The sequence below is a fragment of the Acomys russatus genome, chromosome 32 (genome assembly GCF_903995435.1).
Source record: "Acomys russatus chromosome 32, mAcoRus1.1, whole genome shotgun sequence".
NCBI lineage: Eukaryota > Metazoa > Chordata > Mammalia > Rodentia > Muridae > Acomys > Acomys russatus.
Window position 1 is genome coordinate 36555472 of NC_067168.1, and position 26416 is coordinate 36581887.

A 26416-nucleotide genomic window follows, 5' to 3' on the forward strand; every position below is an offset into this window, starting at 1 on the left:
TTCTGGTCCAGTCCTGAATGGACAACCAGCCAAACATTGGCCTTTTGGTCCATCTGTCCACTTGTCCATTTGCCAGCAGCAGTCCAATCCCTGGTACCCAGTCACATGACTGTCTCCCACTCTTCCTGCAACAATGGAGGTGGCCGTGCAGACCCGGAGGTCTCCTCATCCAGGCCTGAGCAGGAGCCGTTAAGGAATCCATCGTCCTTGGGAGCCGCCATGGTAACTGGTACAGTTTCATTCTCAACGGCTGGAGCCCCTGGCTTGGCATGACTGGGCAGCTGGGAGTGGCCATTGGTGGTGGTGGCAGGCAGCAGGCGGGGGCTGAGTGGAAGGCCGAGTCCTGCACGGGGGCCTACATTGGTCATGCTCGTGTGAGACACCATGGGGCCATAGCTGTAGCTGCTGCTCCCGCTTCGTGCTTTGCGCTTGAAGTCCAACGCCAGTGTCCAGCGGCTCCAAGACTTCCTGATCTCTGCTTGTACCTTGGGGAAGAGATGGGTGGCAGTCAGGTGTCTCTTAGCCCTTGTGCCAGATGTTCCTCCTGCCACTGGGAAAGGGCAAGCCAAATAAATGACCCCAACCTCAGAATGGTGATGTTTGGCAGCCAGCAACTGACACAGCCAGAATGCCGTCAGCCTCCAAATGGCTGAGCCCTCAGACTGAATTCTAAAACAGTTCTCTGATGCTGAGGGACACTTTGCTATGCCACCCATGGAAGATCTCACACATCCCAGTACATTCTGAGCCTGGACCATATTCGAAGTCTTGTCTATAACGTCACAATGTGATTAGGAAAGGTTTTTTAAAAATAATTACTTATTTTTTATTTTTATGTACTTTTTGTGTGTGTGTTTGGCCTACATGTATGTCTGTGTGAGAGTGTCAGATCTCCCTGGTACTGGAGTCACAGACAGTTGTGAGCCGCCATGTGGGTGCTGGAAACTGAACCCAGGCCCTCTGGAAGAGCAGCCAGTGCTCTTAACCACTGAGCCATCTCTCCAGCCCCATCAGGAAAGATCTTTAGGAGCAAAGAAAGAGTGGGGACATGGGAGGGAGTGGGGGACAGGGCTTGAGGAGCCTCAGCCCCCCCACACCTTGTCTCTTTGCCACATGCTGCTTACCTCACCATTGCAGAAACAGTATATGATGGCGACAAAAAATCCCTGTAGAGAGAGACGCGTGCAGTCAGGAACACATCTCATCCCCCACCCTGTGCCCCAGGACCTCAGGCAGGCCACGCACCTGGAAGGAGTTGAAGAGCATCTCATAGTGCATCTGGATCTGCCATAGTGTCCCTGAGACCTCAGTGTACGGCAAGGCCATGAAGACAGTGTAGTGGACACCAAAGAGTGGCACGAGCACCAGCGTGGACCTGAGCAGCTTCCTGGCCATTGGAGCATGCAAGTAAGACCATGGTCTCTGCCCCACAACAGCGCTTCATCCTCCCATCCCCGCCCCGAACCACGCCCAGGCTCCAGAAATGATGGAAGGGCTACTGTGGCTTGCAACCAAGTTCAGCCAGAATGGCTTCTGCCAGGAGGCAAAGTGTTATCAGACCTTCTCTGTCATAAGGGGTGTCCTTGAGTAGACCATGTGCACAGCTGCTTGGTACTTGGGCTTTCTGCACCTGCTGGCATCCACTCGTGACCCAACCCTTGGGTTTCTCCTGACCTGATGTCTTTTTGGAGACAACCTCTACCCATCTGTCCTTTTGAGTCCCCAAATCCAGCTGTCTGAGGGTGGCTGGGTGTGTACCACACTAGCAGGCCCTAGTCTGGTACAAAGCTTGATACCACAGGGCAGAGCGTGACCCAGCACTGCTGGGCAGGCAGGGCTGAAGTGAGTCGGAAGTTAGCAGGAAGCCACAGAGACAGAGTTTCCTCTCACAAGACCAAGCACGGGACCTTGTCTTCTCTTGGGCACAGTGCTGGCAGCCATGACCCTGAACGCCATCTCAACTCCCAAGAGCTGTAACTCACCGGTACTGCTGCCTCGTGTCACACCGGCCCGCGTTGGTCTCCCGAAGCTTAGTGGCAAGCACCCGGATGATATTGATGAAGAGGATGAAGTTGAGCTGTGGGAGGGAGGCTGCGTTGGAGACCTTGTCCTAGTAGCATGCCACAAGCCCTACTCTGTCACTGCATCTCTAGATGACTCCTAGGGCATTTAATTTCCCCGTCTAGACTGGAGTAGGGATCATCTGGTCTTCAGGTCTTTGGGTTTCTGGTCCTTGGGGCTTCAGGGAAGCTCTCATAGATGCTTTTGTTAAGAGCTAGTCACTAGGGCTCATGCCCACACTAACCCCAACCCCTGCTCACCACAACAGACGCCAGGATGGGCACCTGGATGATCCACTTCTTGTGCCCGGAGCTCAGGTCCCAGCACCTACAGGAGGATGCAGCATTAGCCACTGGCCCCTTCCTTCTCAGCCAGCCCTCGTGGGCCCCAGACTTGGCCTGCTCTGGCAGGAGGGTACAGCATTAGCCACTGGCCCCTTCCTTCTCAGCCAGCCCTCGTGGGCCCCAGACTTGGCCTGCTCTGACACAAGCTGTCAAGGACACAGAATGTTCCTGTATCCAGGCCTAAGGCACTCACGGGACTCTTTGGAAGTCACCCCCTGTGACTCTGAGGTGGTTCCTAGCTGAAGGCTGATCAAGAGTGCCTGAGGCTGGAGCTGATGGCACACAGAGTCTCCCCACAACTCACAGAAGTGGAAACCAGAGCATTTCCAGCCTGTGTCAAGGTCCCTGCCCACCCCCACCCCCCAACAGGTACATTTTGCTGCTGGACCTACCCAGTGTTGGCCAGCGTTGCTCTGACACCAACCCACACAGCCACGAAGACAGCTGGCAGACCTGTGTGCACAGGGGACTGTGTGAGGGTTGTGTACTTTGCCCCAAACTCCATGACTTTCCTCGGCTCACTGCCCCAACCCCTCACCCTAGGCACAAGGGCATTCCACCCTAACAGCCTAAGGTGGCAGCCGTCAAGACTCAGTGCAACTCTTCGCCCCATTTAGGTTCTTGGCTTCCTGCGAGTACCTGCACATACCTGCCGGGCATATGCCGAAATAACATGGTATCAACACCTTATTCTAGTTCATTCTGCTTTGGGCTTGGGAGCACCCATGGGGACAGAGCCAGTAGCTAGCATTTTTCTGTACTAAAACTCCCTCTCCAAGCTTGGCTTGGAAGGCCCTAGCCTTCATAGATAAGGGCAAAGTGCTTGTCTTGCCCAACTGGTTAGAGGCCACAGGTGAACCTCAGGGTCCTGACACATGGTAGTCTGAGTGACGGGAACCTGGTTCCTCTCCCCCAGCTCTATTCCCAGCCCAGAGGTCCTTGGAAAGAAAGGATGTCACCTGGGTTTGTGGTAAGGGTGTGACATTCCCAGATCATAAGGTCCTGTGTGCTCCCTACTCCACATGTTTCCAGCCCACTCAGATACCCTCTAGCCCAGAAGCTTCTGTTAGTTAGTTCCCGGAACTGGAAGCAGGCCCAGATCGGCCCAGCTCTGGGACTTCCACGCTGAGGTCAGGGGTAGGGCATGTGCCAAGGGCCAAGGAGGCTGTGGAGACCAGGGCTTTCTAGGTGCTGAGCCCAGGAGCCTCTAAGCCACTTGGCCCACCCCTCTACTTTCTGGCAGCTTTCCCCAGAGCCCAGCCAAGTTCTGGAGCTGCCAGCAGTAATGGACAGTTATCAGTAACTAGATCCCAGGGCCCATGGGGCAGGGGGTGAGGGACTGGTAGGATTGCAGCATCCCAGGAACCCACTGCAGAGAGGTTGCAGAAACTAACTGGTACTGAGCCGCTGGGCCTGTGGCTCTGGACCTCACCTCCTGGTAACAGATGTGAGCCCCTCCCACAGGGCTCTGGGTAGAAGGAGAGCCCAGACCACACCCCCCCCCCCAGCCCCAGTCTAACTAGTGACTGAAGATCTCACTCTGGTCTCAAGTTTAACCTCATCTCAAGCCCAGCAATTATCACCCTAAGTGAGATGAAATGCCAGGTCACGCCAAGAGCACTGTGTGAACCCTGCCCACAGCCAAGTTGAGTCTCCTAAACCTGGAATGGGGTCAAAGTCACAGCAGGATGGGCAGGCCTCCAGCCTGCTACAAAATAAGAGGGTAGGACATGACAGTGCGGGAGTACCTTACACTCAGGTTTGCTTTCACCCTACCCACCACACTGGTCTCCGTACCCCAGCCAAAGATGGTGAAGCCCCACAGGTACTTCTTCTCTGAGAAAAAGGCCATGAAGATGAGGCTGTGTAAGTACAGCCCCTCCACCAGAATCCAGTAGTAGTTGGTGGCCAGGAAGTAAAGAAAGAAAGTCACGGCCACACGGCATCCAGCCTAGGAGACCAACAACAGTTAGGCAAAGGTAGAGCCTTCATCTTATAGGCAAGGTCTGGTCTGAGGGGAGAAGGAGCGCTTACTCTGGGCTGCTGGCCTGGGACTGGTGCCATAAGCTGTTGGGACCTGGTGTGGGGGTGGGGTGTTAGCAGCAGATGGCAAGGTGATGATGATGAGAGGTTAGGGCACTCCAGTGTGCAGAAAAAGGGGACACTCGAGAGAGCCGTTAGCAGTAAGGCTGGGAGCCGAGCTGAGGCGGGTAAGGGTCCTTGTGAGTGAGTAGATTTGCTGGCCTGAAGCTGGAGTGGGTAGCAAGGGCCGGGCTGCAGGTGCAAGGGGCGGAGCCTGAGGGCGGCCGAGGGGCACTCACGTAGCCAACGGCGGCAGCGGCGGGCGGAGGAGGCACCTGCGCGATGATATGCAATTCTTCCTCTGTGAGGCGCTCGGCCTCATCCAGCGTGAAGCCAGAGTATAGCACCGCGTCCTTCACGAAGATGCTCGCGGCGCGCAGCATAAACGACAGGAACATGTGCATGTGTATGTAGTTGCGCGTGCAGTGCAGCCGCCTGCGGGGCGTGCAACATCACCATGGGTGAGGGGGACGCGGCGGTGGGCAGGAAGCTGGGCTGTGCGCCGTAGGTGGGGAACATCACGCAGGGGAAAAAGGGAGGCTCGCACCCTGTACCCCACCCCTGACCCGGCCCTACCACGCCCCCCGCCCGTTTTTGCCCTTGCCCCGCCCCTCCCCTTGCTCCGCCCACCTAAAATAAGCAAGGATGAGCACGGCCACGGTGAGGGAGGCTAGGGACATGGAGTATCCCACGGTGTAGATCATGCCTAGGCGGTCAAATACCTCCTGCGCAGATGAAAGAAAGAAAACTGGGACTCAGAGAGGACAACACTAAGGGGAAAATGAAGCACAGATGAAGGTTGCTGAAGTAACGGCTAGGAGTGTCGATGGGTCCAGGTTCACTGATGGGGTAGGTATGGTCTTATGGGTCAAGCTTGGGAGGGAGAAAGCGCGCACCCGTTCCCGAGTCTCATTCGTCATGAACTTGAGGCACTCGCTGTAGTTGGCCCACGTCCGGTTGTGCCCGGGAACCACCTCCCAGCTGCCATTGCGGTCACAGCGTCTGTAAGCATGGCCTGTAGGGACAGTTAGGGCGGGTAAAGGTGGTCTGGAGCCGCTGAGGCCCTGAACTCCACTTCATGGTGTCCCTGTGTTTCCCCAGCCCGTTTGCCTCGCCTCACCTTTGTGATTGAAGTCATAAATGTAGTCGGGACAGGGGACTGCCACCACTTCACCAGGAGCCCCTAGTGGCCAGCAAACGATGTTGTCCCATTCTGGCAGGCAGGGACGTCCTGTGCCCAGAGAAAACACGGGGCGGGAGATAAGAGAGGAGAGTCCGATCCATAGTTTAGACCCAGGGACATGAACACGCTCGTGGCTTGATTCCCACGGGAGTGGTGTGCCCTGTGACCAGAAACTAAAGGCTCAGGGCAATCTGGAAAGAACATATTGGGCTCTTACTTTCTCTTGCTCCCTAAACTCACTGTTAAGAGAATTTATTGCAGTCCCTGTGGTGGAAGTACTAACATGGGCCCAATCTTCCTGGAAAAGGACAAGAGAAGTGGATGACATACTGAGGTTACACGACACAGGTCTTGGCCTCTTGGTCTCACCTTTCTACATGTCTCTGAAGAAGGGACTTAAAAAAAAAAAAAAACATTGTTTCACTCTGTAGATAGACCAGGTTGGCCTTGAACTCGCAGGGATCCACCTGCCCCCACCCCCAGAATTCTGAGACTATCGAAAGCTTGAACATTTTTTCTCAGATTTTTCCTCAGCTGGGAGGCTTCCTATGTGACGCTTCCCTAGAGACCACAGAAGGAAGTCTGGCTCTCGGTGCCAGCTGGGCTTCTAAAGTGCTGCTAACCTCACACAGGTGTCCCCACTTTCTGTGTTTCCATTTCCTCATTGAGAAGTTGACAGTATCAGCCTAGAGTTCCGCCATCCAGGGCTGTACGGAAGACCCATGGCCAACCACTCAACAGATAAACCATCCTCCAAATCCAAGTGCTAATGTTGTTTCAAAGAACTCACTCTGGAGCCCTGACAGCCATGCTAAGTGACCTCAGAGGGTCCCCAGCCTCTAGATCACCCACATTCCACCTCCAGATTACAGCCCCCTTCTCCCCCACCGCAGGACTTTGACCACAGGACGCTCTAACCTCCCTGGAAGGCAGCCTTGAGGGCTGGACCCACCCAGCTCAGTGAAAGGCTCTCTGTCCTGGGCGCCATATTCCCAGCCCCACCCGGCAGGCCCACAATTCCCTCTGGTCCCTGGGGAGCCACAGGGTGACCACAGGCTCCCAGATGTGGCCCATCTGGAATCTGCTGCCCACCCTGCTGGCTCTAACTGGCCTTGTGGCCACAGCTTGGGCTCTGTTTGTCTCTCCTCACCTCCCTGAGGCAACCCTGTTTCTCCTGCTCTTCTCTTCTCTCCTAAGTCCCACTGTCTGTCTCCACCCTGCTGAGGCTGCCCTACTCTCTTGCTATTTCTGTGGCTCTTCCCACTATGTGTCTGTCTTTCTGTGGCTCTTCCCACTATGTGTCTTTCTGTGGCTCTTCCCACTATGTGTCTGTCTTTCTGTGGCTCTTCCCACCATGTTTCTTTCTGTGGCTCTTCCCACTATGTGTCTTTCTGTGGCTCTTCCCACTATGTGTCTTTCTGTGCCTTCTTTGATAGGCCAGACTCTTGGTTTGAGCATCTTGTTCCCTCTCTGTCTCTTTTCATCTCTCCTTGACTCTGTCCTCTCTCTTTATCTCAGTGGGTCATGGGTTTCCTGTGGCTCTGGTTCCTTTTCTGGGGAGTGCTGGGTGAGTCGACTGTGCACATCTCCTTGTGTCCTGAGGCCACCCAACCCACCTGGCCCAACCCCCCAATCCCCAGGCTGCCTCTTGGACTGTCTCCTGGCCTGCTTTTCTGGGAAGGGAGCTGTGGTCTGACTTCCCCTTAGGAACTCACGGGGTTAGGACAGACAGTGGAGACAGGTGGAGCTGAGCCCAGCCACGCGACTGCATAGGAACAGGTAGGGGGCAGGGCAGGCAGACATACCTCTGTGCCTGCTGCCAGCAGGCACCTCCTTGTTCTCTTTAGACTCGGGGTAGAACTTTCCTGGTGCCTTCTCTTTCCTGGGCTTCCCTGATGTAGACGCTGGGGTCCAACCCTTGTCTGATTCCATTATGTTGGCTGGAGAAATCAGGACGGTTCTAGCCATCAGCTCTGCTATCACCACAGCCCTGGGTTATCGCCTTGCCCCCCCCACACACACACTCCCCCTTTTTACAACGACCCTACCAAGGATGCTTGATACTCAGGCTCTTGGGACGTCGGAGATGAAGGACAACCAAGTGACTCAGAAACTGTACCGTGTTTGCCGGGTGGAGAAACAGTCAGGAAATAGAGTTAGTCAGCGGAGATTCAAATGGGGTAAATGACATGCGAGTGTGGGGTCAGCTAGAGTGAAGTTGGAAAGGCTGGGCAAACCGGGGAGCCAAGACCATGAAGGAGTGAACGGCCCACCAGAGGGCGCATGACAGAAACTGGGAGAGATGGGTGGCGAGGTAATGAAGGAAACCAAGTCAGGCTAGTGTGCTGTGCAGGGGAAGAGTAGACAGTGCACTGTGTTAGGAGCGGACCGTTGAGTCCCGCCGGCTGGTCCTCCGCCCTAGGTCAGCCTATACAAGTGCCCTTGAAGTCACCATCCACCTGGCTTTTCTTCCTTGGAAAGACACCGGAGGCCTCTCCCCTTAGCTGGAAAGTCCTTCCCACTATCTGACTTGTGTGACCACAGCTGTAGCCCAAGCCGGGACACCTTGGCCCTTCTACATCAGGCTCTGTGGGAAGCTGGGTCTAGGCCCCTGGACTGGCATGAGAATGACATTCTGGATGGATGTCAGTATAGCCCATACCTGCTTCCAGAGAGCGGACTCAAGGGAGTGGGCAGAGAGGAGACTCTTGAGCCAGGGCTCAGAACTGTGAGAGTGGATGGCAGACACCTTCCTTTGCCACGGCAAAGGTCTCTTAGAGATGCTATGGGGCCCCCTCTCTCCAGGCTATAGGCTAGGCACACCCCTGAGCCCCTATCCTACCCACCCTATCTAGTTCTAGGGACTCTAGTCCTCCGATGGAGCTCTGTGTTCAGAGTTTCCAATATTCTAGGGATCTCCCCATCTTTCTCAACAGGGCTTGGCTATCTTTTCTTTAAAAGAAGTTGACCCAGCCCACCCTGTAAGGGCCCAGCACCCTCATCGAAGCTCCTGGCTTGCCTCACCCCATCTACATCCACTAGGACTCTGTGCCTTATCTGCCTTCACCCTTCCATCTGCAAAGGAGAGACCCACATATCTTTTAGCCGGTCTGTCCAAAGCCCCCGCGCCCCCTCCCCACAGCCATGTCTGGATCTGAGGGCTGTCAGTGAGCACACAGCACCTCCATGAGTCCAGGAGGGTAAGGACCACCTGAGCCTGCTGGTTTCCCCCTTGTCTGATCCATCTCATTTTACACCTTTACTCCGTTACTTGGCTGGGTGTCCCGTGACGGAGCCCACCCTAGGTTAACACCTTCAATCCCTTCACCCATTTGTCTCTGCTTCCTAGCCTCCCCACACCCTTGCCCCATGCTGACCTCATGCCCATCTCATTTCCCCCACCCCCACCTGCTGTGTGCAGAACTTCCTTGAGCAGCTTGTCACACTGGGCCTGGGCACGGTGCAGCAGGAAAATCTGTTCCTCTTTGGTAAAGACATCGTCCGCATCCACCTGCCAAGCCAAAGACCAGACTGTAGGCAACAGCTCCAGGTGAGTCAGCTGATCCCAGAGTCACCCAACTTCCCCAGGGATTTCTCCCTTTCCCCTTTGGAGGGAAATGTGGGAAGTCTGCCCCATGGGGAGCATCTGCACGGCAGATGCTCCCCTTTTAAAATTCTAAGCCATGGCAACACAATGGAGGAGAACAGAGTGGGGGCTGTCCCCTGTCTGTCTACCAGTAACCCAGGATCCACGGACATTCTTTGTCTGGTCCATGCCCCTGGGGCACATGGGAACTGGTGGAATGTCCCAGGAAGGAGCCTCACAGGATCCCGGCTGCCTGCTGGGGTCCTGGGGTTGGATCAAGAGTTGCTGAGCTCTGAGGAGACAAACTCAGCCTAAATTCCTTCAAGTCTCAAGGCCCCCCTGGGACCACGGCAGTCACCATTTTCCATCCTGGCCCAGCATTCAGTGAGCGCTTTTCCCAGGGTCAGAATCTCACCCTTCCAGGAAAACTTAGGGTGAATGGAAGAGGGAGAGAGCAATCGCTGGGCTGTGCGGGACCCCCACATGCAGTACTGGGGACCCTTTCCTCCCACCCGAAGCCCCTCCGTCCCAGCAGATGCTGTGGAGGACATGTGTGGCCTTCGCTCCTACTGACCGCTCTGAGAATGTCTTCATTTGCTTCTTTCCACTCTGTACACCCACTGGGACCCAGTAGCACCATTTTAACCCCGGAAAAGGAAACAGTGTAAGGGTAGGACTGTCTCATACTGAGCTGGTGGCTGACGGTGAAGATCTAGGTTTCCTGTCTTCCTTGACTTGGAAGCTTGGGGCCAGCATCTTGGCCTGAGAGCTGTCCTAACCCCACTCTGAGTATGACCCCCTAAGGGAATCACATCCCAGAATAGGATGTGATGCTTTGGGACACCCCAGGGCAGTTAGAGCCATGTACCCTCAGACCTCATGGCCCCTGAGGCTCCCCTAGAAAGGCTACATCTCCCTTTAAACTCCAGGGAACACAGCCCGATCTTCCTTGAGCAGGCAGCTCAGCAAGCCCTTGCCTGGCCATGTAGGCGGGTCCCTTTAGTAAAGGTGGAGCTAAGAGGGGCGGAGAACTTGGAGGCCTGGGAGGAAGGAGGCGGGCCCGGGTAGGGGAGGGCCGGCGGGAGGGGGCGGGCGGCCCCGGGTCAGGGAGTCCGGCTGCAGGGAGAAGTTAATTGACCGCGTCTCTTGGCGGCAGCAGCTCGGGCTTCCAGGCCAAGGAGTCTCCAATTGGCTCCGCGGAGCTCCAGTTTTGCTGGTTTTACTTAGCGGAGGAGCGCGGGCATCTTTGCGCGTGCGTGTGACTGGCTGCGGGCACACGCTGTCTCGCCCGTGTGTGAACTTCTGTGTGCCCCGTTTCTGTAACCCCTTACGTAGGAACTGCCTAACGTGTGAATTTAGGCCTTGGAGGCTGATGCGTTTGTGAACATGCTTATGTACATGTCTGTGGGGAAAGGAGTATGTGTGGGCCTCTGGACGTGTTGTAGAACTTCTCTAACGCGCATGCCTGTGTCTGCTGGGATCTACAATGGACACCCAGGACTCAGCTGGCTGAAGTGGATTCCTATGTGCTGCTGGCACCTCAGCCCTAACCTCCAACTGTTCTAACCACACCTATGGCAGAGCTGGCAGGGGCAGGGTAATTGGGCTCAGGGAGGACAAATTGGCTTGCTGAGATCCAGGGACCTCCAAAGCCGCCCTGAAGCTCTCCTTGTGTCTCTGATGCTGGAGATCCGGCTACTAAAGGGTCTGGTTCTTACCCACCTCCTATTACAGCATCTACCCTCTACCACTTGTTCTATCTTCGAGGTTAATATATCTGTCAGTTACCATCAGCACCAACATAACCATCACCACTCCCAGTGATATACATCACCATTGCTGAAAAGTACCATTCCCACCACAAACACTGCTGTTACCATCAATAGAACCACCATTATTACTGCCATAATTGGGCCAAACACCATAGACATCACCATTACTAAGAGGACCATCACACCATCTCCAGAATGGCTACCCCCACCACCTGCCTACCTCATCACCACCAAGACCAGCACCACCTCAGGCAACATCAGCACCATCACCAATATTACCACCTGCCCCATAACCAGCATCCATACCACTGTCCTGCCATTTCTCCTTCCCATGTCCATTCTTCTATGATCCTTTCCTTCTGCCCATCCCCACGGAGTGCTCTAGAGTGACTGACTGACTGAAGCACCATCTCTGAAGACTTAATGCATTAGCTTCCTAGCGCCCTGGCTAGCCACTGATGTGACCAGGGAGTCTAAGCTGATGCCCAAACTAGAGGTCAGCGGTCACGGGTTGAAAACTGTCCTGATGACAACCAGAGACAACCAACATGACCATTCAGCAGCCTGGGGTGGGTGGCAGTCTAACCTTCCACCGGTTCCTTTTTCCAGAGTCTCTCGTCTCCTGCCCAGAGAAGGCCACATGCTTCTAGCATCCTTCCCCCAAGGCCTTGCCTCTGACCTCCCTGGGCATTAAGACCTACTTGTCACCCCACTCAAGACAGAGCTGCTAGGCAGGACGAATGTGGCTCAGAGAAAGGAAATGACTTCCTCAAAGGGAAGAGGCAGCCCCGATACCTAGGGCTTCCTCCTTGCCAGCCTCAGAACACAGCTCCTCATCGCCAAAGCCCAGACAGCCCCTTTAAGCCTCTTTCAGCCGCATGTCAGGGATTCTCTCTCCACTAACACTGGAGCCAAATCCCACCTTGACCACTGACTAGTGCTTAAGCCCAGCGCTTTAGATTTCCTGTAAAATCAAAAGCCAAAAGCCGGAGCAGGGCCGGCTGAGGAAAGCTGCTTGCAACAGTGAGTAGTAATGGGACTAATTCAACTCTCCCATCCCACTCCAACACCCTTGTCTGCAGGGGTCCACAGCAAGGGGCTGATGGGTTGTGGAACCCTAGAGAGAACTGGGGGCCAAGAGTGGGAGCAGTGCTAGCTGCGGTGGGCCTGGATAGCCCCCAAGTTTGGGCTGGAGGTAGGTGAGCTCACCAGTCCTTTTCCTGGTTGATGAGGGGGAAAAACAGCTGACCACTCTGACTAGCCAGACAGAAGCACTGTCTGCTGCTCCCTCCTCCTCCCCCATCACGTCCCCCGCCCCCATCAGAGCGCCTGTCTTCTTGGCAAAGCTCCAGAGAATGAAGATCTCAGGCAGCATCGTTTTAGATCCATAATCTGTACATCTCAGATCTCAGGGGCAAGACTGAGGAATTAGGAATGGGGTCAGATGTCACCTAGTTCAGACTCACCAATGACAGGGTCACCTGCCCTGGCACCAGCTGTCTGAATACTTTCTCCCACCTTATGGATTAAGGCTGACAGTCTCTCTGATTCACTTATCATAGCATCCCCCACCTCCAGTAGCGCAATATAGCGCCTTCTTGTGCATTTAACAAGCATGTCTAGAGTGTGTGAACTTGCAGGGGCTGATGTGATACCACTTTAAGCCCTGAGCTGGGAGGGCAGCCTGCAAACACGGAGGTGGGGGGTGCAGGGGTGTGTGTTTGTGTGTGGGGGGGCACAGGTGATGCTTCAGGCAAGGTATAGACAGATAGGAGCTGAAACTGGCGTGTCACTTACAAACCGGGACGTTGCTGACTCGGTTGTGGAGGTGTGCTGTCAAGAGACTGACTGGATGCATTTTGTCATCAGAGTTCAGCTCGGGTGGGGTGTCAGTCACATGATCTGAGAGCTTCCAGCCCTCTGCACGCTGAGGGTACAGGTGGACACCACCATGCCCAGCTAAGCTGATCTGATTTAGTATTGCTCCCAGGGGGGACCCAGTAAGAATGGCAAAGTGGGAGGTGGCAGGGTGCCGCTGAAGGCATTATTCTGGTGTGTCAAGGCTGGTGAATGTGCTGGTGGTAGAAGACTGCACGGTCCACACCATCGCCCAAATGAGGGCCACTCCCCTTAACTTCCTCTCCTCCCTGCCAGGTTCTACACATTTGCATCTGTGGTCTCAGCCATGTCAAGATTCTGCCCCTTCAGACAAAACTGGAGGAGATGCAAGAGTTCCTTTTCCAGTTCTGACACTTCTGCACCTGTGCAAGGTGCTTCTATTGCATAATATTTTCTTGGCAGGACGCCCTCTTAGGCCACATCAGCCACCCCCTTACCAGGGTCAGCATGGTCCCCTAAGGGACAGTGTGCTTTACTTCCTTGCCTGACACTGGAGAAGCCAGCTACACTTGGTTGTTCACCATGAATGTTCCCATCACACAGGACCCTCTTCATCGGCTGGCACTCATGTCAACCTCACCTTCTACGACATAGCCATTTTACAAAAGGAGAGACTGAGGCCTAAAGAACAGTTAGGAGAAGAGGGCCAGGAGAGGAACTACAGTGCACCTTACAGCAAAGCATCAGTCCTGAAGCAAAGGACGCACAGCTGCACAGCTGCACAGCTACATGGATGCCATGACATCATGTCTCCAGTGCCCTGGATTGCAACCTTTGCTACATCAAGTATCTACAAAGGGAGCAGAAGTGCCCACTGAGGCAACAGTGGCACTGAGGTTGGGATGTGGCTGACTCCTTGAACTCGGCAGAGGATAATTGGGCCTTGGTGTTAAGGATGTGAATGCCTCTGGCAAAGTGAAAAAGAAGTATTGGCTCTCGGGAGATCCCCTTGTGACCTTCTGGCCTTCCTGCACCCTTTCTCCAGGTTCTACTACTGGGACACACACTGGCACCTCTCGCTGACCCGTGCCGGCTGGCTGGCTGGGACTGCTCTCTTGTACCTTGCTGTCCTCTGTCCATCTGGCTGGCCACAGCAGGCTGGGCCGGGCTGCTCATTTTGCCCCGCCACCACTGACAAGTGCTGACTTTTCCTCCCCCTTGCCAGGCCTTCTGAACAGGCTGCCTGTGTTTGGGGCTGGGAGGGGTTGGGGGGGGGGGAAGGCACTGTGACGCCTCTCATCCCAGCCAGCCAGCCAGCCAGCCAGCCAGCCAGCGTGGCCGCCTTTGGGGCAGGCGGTGGGCTGGGGCCTGGGATGGCAGAGTTGGCCGCTAGGACATGGTGGATCTTCACAGGCAGCCTCTACCTGAGCTAGGCAGGAGGACCAAGGCCCAGGAAGATGGGATGACCTAACCTAACCCTGCCAGCGTAATGGCAGCTAACTAGTGCTCAGCACGGGCACAAGGCTGTCCCAGAGCTGGGGTTCTAGAGGGCTTGGGAGGTCTCCGACGTCTGCCAACCTGAGCACCATTTGTCTTCTCCCAGTCACTTTAAAGACAATTTCAAGGTTCTGCAAAAGCCCCACCATACCTTTTATTATTCCTGGGGCTCTCTGAAATAGCTCCCTTCCTGATGTGGTAGCTAGCGGGACAAGCAGTGTCCCCAAAAGACCCACAACAGGAATCTGGGGGAGGCTGCGCGACGCCTCATTAAAACATTCCGAAGAAAACCCAAGTTCCTCGGGAGGGCCCCGTGCCCCGCCTCGCTCTGTCGTTAGGCATTTCTGGGAGTTGGGGGGGGGGGGAAGGATGTGTTTAAAGGCAGGTGATATAAAAAGCTCCTGGCAAATCAATACATGCAAGATAAATAACCCATAGAAAGATGGGTAATGGCTCTGAGAGAGCTCTCTGAGTAGATGGATAATAAACAAGCATCAGGTCCGAAAATCGTTGGCGGAGGGTAAATTAAAATGACAGGAGACACCGTTTTTTTTTTTCACCTATCAAAATGCTAAGATGAAACAAAAGAGCCCCCTCATCACATCCTGTGAGAGGGCCCTGCGGTCAGTTCTGGTGGGTATAAACCAGCACAGCTTTTTAGAAGGCAATTTGGCCATGCCTATTAAAATAAAAAATGTGCATGTTCTTAGACCGAGCAAAGACAAATTCTAGAAATATCCTAACGGGAAATGGTCACATGGTGAAACAAGAGGGCATTTCAAGGAGCTTCTCTGCCACCAGCTGGAACGCCTCTCACACGCACACACTCTTGTGCACACTCGAGAGCACGTGTGAATGCACGCACACAGACATGGGGGTGGGACAGAGGGGGGGACTGGAGAAAGGGTCTGAATGTGCACAGCTTAGGGGTGTTTAATGTTCATACTTTGGAATACTATACAGGATTAAAAAGGACACAGAGAGATGGCTCAGTGTTTACAAGTACTAGCTGTTCTTCCAGAGGACCTAGGTTCAACTCCCTGTACCCATTCCAGGGGATCTGACGCCCTCTTCTGGCTTCCTCAGGCACCGCATGCATACAGTGCACAGACATATGCAGACAAATAAGCACACAATAAAAATAACAACAACTAATGATGATGATGATTTGGAGGCTGGAGAAGATGGCTCTGTTGTTAGAGCACATACTGTCCTTGCAGGAGGACCTGAGTTCTGTTCCCAGCATCCACTTTAGGTCGTTCAAAACAGCCTGAAACCCAGCTCCAAGGGATCTGACACGCTCTTCTGGGCCTCCTCAAGCATTACGTGTATTCACAAAACCTACATAAAGCTGCACAAGAGTAAACACATACTTAAAAAGCACAAAGTATATATTTTTAAAGATTTCACAAACATGAAGACATACCTTTAGGTACAATGATGCCTGTAGAAAAGCTAAGTGGACTTATCTTTAAAAACAAACAAACCAAACAAGGCACGGCCTTCTCCTTGCTACGTATACAGAGAGGCGACGTTCAAAGCACAGGGAAAGAGAGATGACCCGCCCTAGACTGTAAGGAGGACTTTCTCTAGAAAGGGAATGGCGATTTGGCAGTGCCCAAAGAAGGCTTCTGCTCAATGTCAATGGTTTGAACTCCTGAGCTGGGGAAGGTCCTCGGTGCTCACAAATGAGGGCTAGATTCCCAAACCCACATCAAGATGAACCGGAGAGTTCTCAGAAGCCCGAGAGCCTGGTGACTGTCTCAAGTGCTGTGGAAGATGAGGACAACACCCGGCTGTCCTCAGACCTTAAGAGCCCACCACCACCACCTCACACACCTATACACACACACACACATACACAGATTAAAATAATACAGAACAATTATAAAATGCGCTCCTACTTTAGTCATGAAATGAACACGGTAGAAGGTACAATAATAGGTTTCATTTTCTAAAGAAGAAAAGCCAAAGGGACACGTAAGGACCTCTTGTCCAGAGTTTACTCCCATCTCACTTATCGGAAAAAGTTTTCCTGTAGAAATCTGAGGTCCTGGGTTCAGATCCCACCTCTGCCAGTCTCACGATGCAAACCCCCAAAGGTCATTTCCCCATAACGTGGCTGGGAGAATGGGTCGGGACGAGACAACATATGTAGCAGGTTCTAGCTCAGACTCTATGAAAGCCGCTGCTGGATACATATTCTCTCTCTCTCTCTCTCTCCCTCTCTCTCTCTCTCTCTCTCTCTCTCTCTCTCTTTCTTTTTTTAAGCAAGCACCCTTGGGCTGAATTCAATACCTGGAACATATACAATGGAAGGAAAGAACTGACTACCGCAAGCACAGCTAAGCACACACCAACACATAATAAACATAAAAGTCCCCCCACCCCACCCCCAGTAGATGTAGCCTGCACTTTTGGCCTAAGACAGCATATACTGTCTGCGGGGCCTGCTCAGGGGTCCTATCCCGCACCCAGGCCTGCCTCCTGCCTCTGTTTCTACAATTTGCTGTTCACATTCATATCGCCTCCTGTATGTAAAATCCACTCCTCCCATGCTGTCTCCAGGTTACTCTTCGTTCTGAGGAGACGATGGACCAACTGAGTACAGCTGTGGTCAGTGTTTCCCCAGTAGGATGCTCTGTGGTCCCCCACAGAGGTCATGGGCTGTGCTGAGCATGCAGCCTGTAAGTCTGGTGACGGCGGAGATGGATGGGCTTTGTCCATCCCTGTGCACATCCAGGCAGAGCAGTGGCCCCTAGACTTAGGAGAATGGGCAGGGTGCCAGTCGTTTGCTGGCTCCAGCTGAGCCCAGGGATCCCACAGGGTGGTGTGTGGTGGGTGGGTGGGTTGGCTGAACCCCAATCCCTTGGACTACATCCCTTAGACCTGAAGCGGGAGACAGTTCAGTGTGCTCCCACGCCACGGCAAGGTCCCTGCAGAGCCACGCTGGCATCTGTCCGTCTGCCCTTAGCTTGGGATTGAGACCCTTCTAGATCAGGAAAATTCTCTGCATATACCTCAACTCCTCTACCAAGAACTATGGAGCCCAGGGGACCCCATACCACCACACACTGTTAAGCACAGAGCTTGGCAGCTGGCTAACATAAGATAGACAATGGCCGGAGTGATTGTAGATTTGGGCGAGTGAAAAAAAAAAAAATAAGAAAAATACCTTTCTCTGAGGATTGTTGGGAAGACTAAACTAGCTGATCTGCGTAAAGAACGCAGAACAATGGACTGACAAACAGAAAACACAAAGACTTGTGCTAAATACATACAAGCAGACAATAGACCTGTGTGCACACACATTCGCAGGGTGCACACGTGCACGCACACACCTGCATATACAACTGTGCTACCCTCAACGTCATGTGCAGAGCCACAGCTTCAGGCACATGGGGACTCGAATACATATGATCCTATGGACCAAACCAGATGCCGACAAATGCTCATGAACTTTCAGGCACACACTCAAGATGCCGTACCCATCAGTTAGTCTAACCCATGAACACACACTGAGGGAAGTTCAGCAAATAGCTCTGTCGCGCCCTGTGCTTGGAGCACCTCCTGGACGGCGAGTTCAGGCCCTCCGAGCTTGCCTCCTTGTGTACAACTTCTCTTCTGGGGCAGTCTCTGGCTTTGGTTGTCCTTTGCTGGACTAGAATTGTGAGGGTTCGGGCACTGGTAAATAGAGCGCTGGCACCAGAGAAAGAAAAACCAAACTCTAGGATGTTAGGTAAATGTTTCTTCCATGCTCCCTTTTCACAGATGGGCAACTCAGGTGTGTAGAAAGACAGTCCAAGGTCACACAAAGTGAAGGCTAAGTCCCTGACCGCATGTGCCCTTGGATGTGAGGCTCTGTCCCCGTGGAGGAAGCTGCCTGCCCTGTCTCCCTAGACCTGGGTCAGAGCTGGGGTACGAAGTAATGAGAACTTCAAGTCAGGCACAAAAGCTGATTCAGGAATAGGTTGGACATTTGGGTTAGGGCTACTGTGGTATATGAGAGGACGGGAAAACTCTCTTCTCTGAGAAATGGCTCCCAGACCCTAGCCCAAGATGGGTTATGATTTCCCTTGAGTCTCCAGCGCTCTATTTGTCGCTCTATTTGTCTTTGCTGTCCCTGCTGGGGTCGGGGTTTTCATCCTAATCCTTTGTCTCTCTCCCTTTAGCCCTCTCTACTTAGTCTCCGCTCTCACACCACCGCACAGTACCCCCCAAAGATCAGCTCACCCGCCAGAATGCCCCCACAGCATGTATCTTTTGCAAGGTGTACTGTGAGGTCAGTGTCTTCCAAGGGGACCTCCACACCACACCACACCCACCTCCCTGGGCAAACGACTCCCACTTTGGGTAAAGCTGTCCCATTCGTACCTACATCTGTGTATCTGGTGGGATCCTGGGAGCTGGAGAGGGCTCTAAACCCTACCCTCAGTCTAAGTGAGTTCTTGCACACAGCTTTGAACGCAGGAGCAAACAAAACTTGCAAAAGTGGAGGCCCCCAACGCAGTCCTTGAGACTTCCACACCCAGAGCCGGCTGAATCGCACTGTCACCATCGAAAGAGATGCATACTACCAGAGCCGTGTGCTCACAGAAGCACGGTGCAGGGAAACTCCAACCACAGATTTCCAGAGCCTGGACCCCAAGCCAAGTCTTCAGAAGTGGGGAAACTTCAGGCGTCTGGAACCTACAGTAAGACACCTCAAAGAGAGCAGGCACCAGGGTTACTGGTTCAGAGCAAGGGGGAGGGGGGTGGTCCCATCCCAAAGTTCAGACTATTAGAAGAACCCAAGCCTTTGCGCCTACACTCGTCCCAGGGACCCCAGAACAACTCCAGGATTCCTGTGTTGGAGTGTGGACCGGGAGGGACTTACCAGCGCGTACGCGGAGCTGAGCATTGGGCAGCAGAGCAGGAGCGCCAGGCCGGGTGCGATCCGGGCGGCCCCCATCGCCACCGCCTAGGGCCGCGTCCCTCGGGGCAGCCGCCGCCAGCCCTGGTGATGGTTGGAGGGTGCAGAGCTGCGTCAGGCCGGGCCGCCCCGCCCACGCCCCGGCCTAGGGGACCCCAGCGTCCGGGCGGCCCGAGGCCCCGGAGCCCGGCGCGGGGCCCATACGCCTAGGGCGAGCGAGAGAACGAGCCGGCGTAACGGAGAGAGGGAGGGCGGAGGGAGGGAGGCAGCCTGAGGCCGGGCGGGCGGCGGGCGGGCGCCGAGCGCTGCTGAGCGGCCTGTCTGCCTCGGAGCGGAGAAATCACATCCATATGGCTGGGCCCCCCGCCCCCGGCCCGCCCCCCGCTCCCCTCCCGCGCCGCCTTTTCTTTCTTTCTTTCTCTGTCTTTTCCCCCCCTCTTTGGGGGGAATTGGGAGCAGTGGCTTCGCTCCACGCCCAGTGGGGGAGGGTCGGGGGAGGGGTCGGGGTCGCGGTCTGCGGGGGGCGACCAGGCTGTTATTTTTAGCTCCGCAGCAGTGGGCAACAGGGGAGTCCGGGCGGGGCGGGGCGGGGCAGGGGGCGCGTTTTGAGTTGCGCGGGGCGTGCAACTAGGGGATGCCTTCCCGACTTTTGCAACGACACTGAGCCTTTCGGTGTTCCTGCCCGGGTTCCCGGCGCTACCGCAGCACAGTGGCCCAGCTCCCGGTCCAGTCTGGACCCCCATGCCACCTCCTTCACCATTTTTTCCATTCTCTGAACCCGCGCCGCGTGCGCCCGAGCAGCACCAGCGCTTCTGCTGCCCCGATGCTGGGGCTGCCTGTCTGCTTGTCAGTCGGCCTTTAGCTAGCCCCCCCCGCACCCCCTCCCCCTGGGCGCGCTCCCCGGCCTTGGCCTCTGCTATTCCAGCGGCCCCAAGCTCGGTTTCGGTCACTCCCTCGCTCCCCCCTCCCCTCCTCTACGAAAACATTTGCAAGTTTCCAAAAAAGCCACCGAACTGAGCGGCAGCAGGGCTGGCGACTCCACGGAACTCGGAGGAGGCGCCGCAGACTGACACAGAGACGGAGTAGCCGGGTTCGCCCTAGCCGGGCGCCGAGTCTCTCCTGTCCCACTCTGGCCTCCCATGCCCCGGCCCCCCAACTCCTCACCCCAAGTCCCGACTTACTCCGAGCTCGCCGCCGCGGCCCCCTCCTTGCCATGAATGTCGGGGTCCCCCCGACAGCCTCCCCAAGCCAGCCTTCAGTCCGCAGCCCCGGGAGGACTTCATGGAGCTCTCGGGATTCCCCCCTCCCCCGGCCTGCCTGGCCTCCAGAGCCCCCCGCCCGGCCGCTGCTCCGAGCCGCCGCCCGCCTCGCGCGTCCCTCGCCTAGGCGTCTGCCGCTCCCCTCCCCCCGCGGCCCGAAGCCTCTTCCCTCCCCCGCGCCCTCCCCGGGCCTCCTCCGCCCCTGCCCCCTCCACTGCCTCCCGGGCGGGTGTGCGGAGGACAGAGCCGAGCCTGCCACCCCCAACCCCGGGACATCTCTCCAGAGACACGGTCCGGGATATTTCAGCAGGAGAATGAATGCTGGGGGTAGAGGGACGGAATCTGGGCGCTCTGACATCGAGAAGATTCCGTGGCTGGGACGCTGTCCCGTCCCAGCTTTTGCTTTATTCTCTCCTTTGGAAAAGCACAGACCACCCACTACCCTAGATCTTCCGGCCGTGGCTGATGAGCAGGCGGGATACACGAGGGGAGCCACTGGGGAGGCCGCCTAGTATTTCGCACTCCACGGGCCGCGGCGCTCTCTGTGCACCCGCGGGATTCCTGTTCTGGCTGTGTGGGGACCCTGGGGAAGCTGTTCCGCCGCCAGCTAGAGCCAGGCTACGCAGCCAACGCCCTCGGGTCCCGCCCCGCCCTTGCCTGGTCCTCCATCCTCTGTCCCATCGCAAGTCCAGGTGTCTAGCTAACCTGAGACGCGCATGGTGTTTCTCCTGCCTAGGTCTGGACCTTTGTTGAACCCTGCTTAGAGGGGCTCCTGTCCAATCCGGGTATCCGAAGATATGCAGCTGCTTGCCAGGCATCTCCATCCAGCTCAACCATCCTAGCCCCAGTTCGGGGAAATTCGCGGCTACAAGATTTGGGGATCGGCTAGGACACCCACTTTTGTACTTCACCTCCCTCCATCATGTCATTCTCCAAATGCTGGTGGCTGTCCTGGGCCCCTGGACCCCTGGACTTCGGGGTGTGTGTGTGTGTGTGTGTGTGTGTGTGTGTGTGTGTGTGTGTGTGTAGGTAGGTAGTCTGGAGTAGGGGTTGGAGCTAGTACAAGGGGTGGTGGTGGTGGAGGAGTTTATGTATTCTATGCTTGCGTTCTAAGATTTTGGGCTTCTTGCGTCCTGTCCCGGTAGGGCACATCAGGCACCAGAGACGGTTGGGAGTCCTTGGAACAGAGGGCTGTAGAAGGAAGCCATTTTAGGTGTGGTGACCTGAAAATTACCACCAGGTGAAATGGCACCTTTGCTTGCTTACTTACCAATTGTGTGTCCTGCTCGCTAGGACTCTCTGGGTATCTCGGTCTCAGTTTTCTCATCTGCAAAAGCGGAGAGATGTCCAGCTGACTCAGAGGGCCCCCTGAAGGTTTGTGAAAACACATGAGCTCCAGGGGTTCTCCACAAGCCCCCAAAAACCTGCTCTCCATCTCAAGGAGATGGCCCCCACCGCTCTGTGAGAACGGCCCTCAGGTCCACCCTGCCTGCCATGCCCCGCTTCTGTGCCCACACACACCATCCCTAGCATGTGCAGTCTTCGAGAGGCCGTTCACATTCACTTCTCTGTATGGTTTTTGCAGTTTCCTTGTCAGGAGCACACTTTGGTATGGAGGACAGTACTCCCTACTTGTGCCTCCATATCCTCCTTGGTAGTGCCAGATTGTGAGTTCCGGTCTGTGTGGCATGATCTTTGAGAAAGGAAGATGCCCATCCCCCCCACCCCCCTCACAATCGGCTTGAGAATGGAAGACCCACAGTGCTATGCTTTGATGGTCTCTGATGTTTCTTTTTCTTCTTCTTCTTTTTTAAATTAATTTATTCATATACCATCTCGATTGTTAGCCCTTCCCCTGTTTCCTCCCATTCTTCCCTCCCTCCCCCCCCTTTTTTTTTTTTTTTTGGTTTTTCGAGACAGGGTTCCTCTGTGTATCTTTGGCTGTCCTGGACTCACTCTGTAGACCAGGCTGGCCTCGAACTCACTGCAATCCTCCTGACCCTGCCTCCCGAGTGCTGGGATTAAAGGCGTGCACTACTATGCCCGGCTTCTGGGCTGTTTCTAAATGACACAGATTTCATGTGACACAGATTCCATGTGACAATGACCACGGACTGCCCTTTCCCTTGGTGATGAGCAAAGGGCATACATGGCAGAATCAAGAGTGAGGGGATCTGAGAGCTGGTGGGGCAGAGTTCTTAGTTCTGACAATAGACCGCTCTTGACTTGAAGACAAATTAAGATCTTTGCATTTGAGCCGGGCATAGCGCCACACCTTTGTTTCCAACACTTGGGAGGCAGAAGCAATTCAATCTCTGTGAGTTTGAGTCCAGCTTCATCTCTATAGCAAATTATAGGCCAGAACTACAGAGTGAGACCCTGTCTCAAATACAAAACAAAATACCCCCCACAAAACAAAACAAACAAACAAAAAACCAAACCAAATATCCTAACAAACAAGAACAAAAGAAAGAAAAGATTTGCCCTTGATTGGACTAGAGTGGACTGTGCAATCGCTAGAGTGGTGTGAGGGTCTCGGGGTCCCTAGCTGGAACTCCTGTACCTCACTCCTGTCTCTACTAAACATTCCATACTATGGTCACCTATCTCACCCCCAGGCCTCTGGTTAAACTGCCACCATGGGAATGAGGGGCAGAATCACACATTAACTAGTTAGCACGCAAAGGTTGGGAAGAGCCAGCCTTACCCTTTGATGGGCAGGCTCTAGACTGTAGGGTCTGTTTCTGTTCAGTTTCAGATTAGTTTTCGATGGAGTTGGGGCAAAGTAAGGCTAAGGGTAGGGAGTGGGTCTGTGTTTTGCTCTTTGGGCCACAGCCCAGGCTTAGCAGGAGGAGATAAAGTGATCCTTGGAGCTCAGAACCAGGGAGCAGTGGCTGGACTCTGGCCCTGCCTCTGCTGGTGTGGCAGCCTCAGGCTGACAGGCTTCTGCTGCTGCCATTCCAGCCAGGGTACACAGACCCCTGGGACCGAGTCGGTCATCAGACTTGAGTAGGTCTTCCAGTTCTGTTGCCTGGCCTTATTCTCTCAGAAAGCTCTCTGTCACCTGCCTGGAGGCTCTGTGGCATCACTAGTCCACATCTGCTTCTGAGCCCCCCTCCCCCTCCCCCCTACTTCATCTCTAACTTAGCCCCAAAGTCACTTGCAAGCTAAGAATAGCTCTACTCCCAAACTGCTCTGCCCCCACTATGAACCTGACCCCAGGCTAAGACTTCATCCTAGTCTGACTTACAAGCGGTGGCTGAATCCTGACCTTAGGCTGAGACTCCTTCAAGGTTTCCAATCCCGGACATTTCTCTAGTTACAGGCCCTTTTGGAAAAATTTGAGTCAAGGGGCCAGTGTAGGTTAGGGTGGCCAGGCCGTAAGTGAAGCAAGGTGCCATTTTTACAGCTATTTCGGCTGCTCATAAACACTCCCTATCCAGCTGAGTCACTGAAGGCTCCCATAGCAGCTGGCTGGGCAGCCCCCTCCTCTTGCAGCAGGGTCTGACTTTCTCACCCCAGGAAGGTGAAGGGAGGGAGGAGGGGGGCGGCCCAGGAGACCAGGAGGCTTTGTTTCAGTCAGGACACACTCCGAAGGCATCTGGAGTGGACTTCCTCTGGCTGATATCATGGTCTCAGGTGTCTTGCTGTCATGACACCAAGGTCCGAGGCCATGAGGGCATGCCTTGTCTGTCTCAGGGACACAGCACAGGCACACGAAAGCTTGCTGCAGGGGGCAACTCAACCTTGTTTCTTTCTCCCAGCTGCACCCTGGCCTCCTAGCCCTCCAGTCCTACTTACCTGGAATCCACAGGTCTTTCAAATGGGGCCTCAGGTTGAGGAGCAGATTCAGGTTGGCCCTGAGAAGGCCACGGACCGCCAGAGGAACTTCCCCAGTTCAGGCCTGAGCAAGGACACTGCTGGTGAGGACAGGATAGGCCCCAGTCCCAGCTCTGGCTTAAAAAGAAAAATTAATTATTTTTACCAAGCCCTGCACTGGCTCAGGACTTTGTCCCAGACCCCAAGCCTGCCAGTGTTCTGATGTCTTGGGCTAGGCCCTCCCCTTAACCTCATGCATCTGCCTTCCAGGCACCAGGCCAACTCAGCCTCCGGAGAGCCTGTGCCTCAGTTGCTGTCCCTCACCCTGCCAAGTCTCGCTATGACTAGTTCCCCATTTATCTAACCCATCTCTGTCTAATCCTTCTAGTCCTTTCTATACCTCAGATATCCAAAGCTGCCACCAGATATGCACACAGCATCTATGAGTAATTTTATTCAAGGTTTAGGCATCTTAGGGAAAAAAAAAAATGGGGCCATGGGCTGACTCATATCTCAGGGAGAAAAACCTGACACCTGAGCTGGAGACGTAGCTCAGTGGAAAGAATGCTTGTTTAGCACGAGGGAGGTCTGCACTATATAGAGAGACCCTGTCCCAAAAATAAGTAACTAGGGATTGGAGAGATGGTCAGCAGTTACGTGCACTTAGTGCTCTTGCAGAGGACCAGGATTCAGCTCGCAGGATGCAATCAGGCGCTTCATGACTACCTATAGTTCCAGGGTATCTAAAGCTCTCTGGCCTGCTCAGACAGTTTCGTGCACAAAACGGTGCACATAAACTCATATACAGGCACACACATACACACAAAGTAAGATAAGTGAATAGAGGTTCCAGCCAGGACTGTAGCACAGTTGGTTTAGTACCTGCCTAGCGTGAAGAAAGCTCCAGTACCATTTAAACTAGACCAGGTGGCAGCATCTGACTTAAATGCCAGAAGTGGGGAGTTGGGATTAGGAGAATCAGAAATTCAGGTCCATCCTTGGCTTCATAGTGGGTCTGAGGCTAGTTTGAGTGGGATACATGAACCCTTGTCTCAAAAGAGGTGGTGCTGGGGCGTGGGGTCGGGATAGGCAGGGAGATGGCTCAGCCAGGAAACAAACCTAGCAGACTTGAGTTTGGCCTCTGAGGCTCACATAGTGAAAGGAGAGCATTAACTTCGGCAACGTGTTTGCTGATCTCCATACATGTGCTGTGTGTGTGTGTGTGTGTGTGTGTGTGTGTGTGTGTGTGTGTGTTTGCGTGTGTGTGTACTGAGAGAGAGAGAATATATGTAACTGAAAATAAAGAAGAAATGAAAACCAACCAATCAAACAAAACAAAACAAACAAACAAAAAATTCTTGAGGTCTCAGCTAGGGCAGATGCAGAGACTCCGGCTTTAGCACTCACCCCTGCAGCCTTACAGCCACCCATAGCTGCCTCCTTGCCCACTGGAATGTGACTCCTGCTATGAATCCAGAGGGCCAGGAAGCCCTCTCTGGCCTCACATTGCTATACTCCCCAGACTCGGGGTCTGATTGTGCACAGTGGCGGGGGGGGGGGGGAAGCTATCCACAGGGTGATCCTCCTTTGTGCGTCTGTAGAACGGGCTGTGTCAGAACCAGGGGCAGATGCTGAGGGTGAAGATGTAGACAAATACGAAAACAGAGACCATGCAAGATCCCAGAAACTTCACCCCAGGGTCTCCAGGACCCAGTGACCTGGGCTGGAGACTGGCCTGCTTGAGCCCAGTCTGAGCTGGTTTATGTCTGGAAGGCCCAGCTGGGCCTGAGGAGGTATAATGATTCACATAGCTGCTGCCGCTCAGCACATTCCAAAGCCAGCCTCCAGTGCCCAGCACGTGAGGTGGCTGCCTCACACCACCCTTCTGCCACCAGGGCATGTTTCTAAGACCCTTGTCTCCAAGAGTCACCTCTCCTTAGACCTTCTGGGCTCTTGGGTACCATATTGTCTTTTGTTCTGCTTTGCTCTTTGGTTTATTTGGTTTTTGTGAGGCACGCTACTGTAGTTATGTAGCCTAGGCTGGCTGAGAATTTGATTCATA

The 26416-nt window shown here is 54.5% G+C and overlaps 1 protein-coding gene across 6 annotated transcripts; it reads right to left on the reverse strand.

Moving 5' to 3' along the window:
- Positions 1-24503, reverse strand: Pth1r (parathyroid hormone 1 receptor). 6 transcript variants are annotated; one of them, XM_051140725.1, is made up of 16 exons: positions 24337-24500; positions 21806-21862; positions 19241-19360; positions 9079-9181; positions 7476-7610; positions 5608-5718; positions 5384-5502; positions 5118-5212; positions 4727-4922; positions 4203-4356; positions 2798-2858; positions 2322-2388; positions 1983-2077; positions 1246-1387; positions 1125-1166; positions 1-485 (listed from the first exon to the last, which is right to left on the reverse strand). In XM_051140725.1, the coding sequence occupies exons 3-16, from the start codon at positions 19313-19315 to the stop codon at positions 102-104; spliced, it is 1779 nt and encodes a 592-aa protein (XP_050996682.1). In that variant the 5' UTR covers positions 19316-19360; positions 21806-21862; positions 24337-24500; the 3' UTR covers positions 1-101. The 6 variants fall into 6 exon arrangements, with proteins under 6 accessions (XP_050996682.1, XP_050996686.1, XP_050996684.1 ...); XM_051140729.1 differs by lacking the exon at positions 19241-19360 and having other exon boundaries at positions 24337-24503; XM_051140727.1 differs by lacking the exon at positions 24337-24500 and having other exon boundaries at positions 21806-21886.
- Between the last annotated feature and the right edge of the window lie 1913 nt (positions 24504-26416).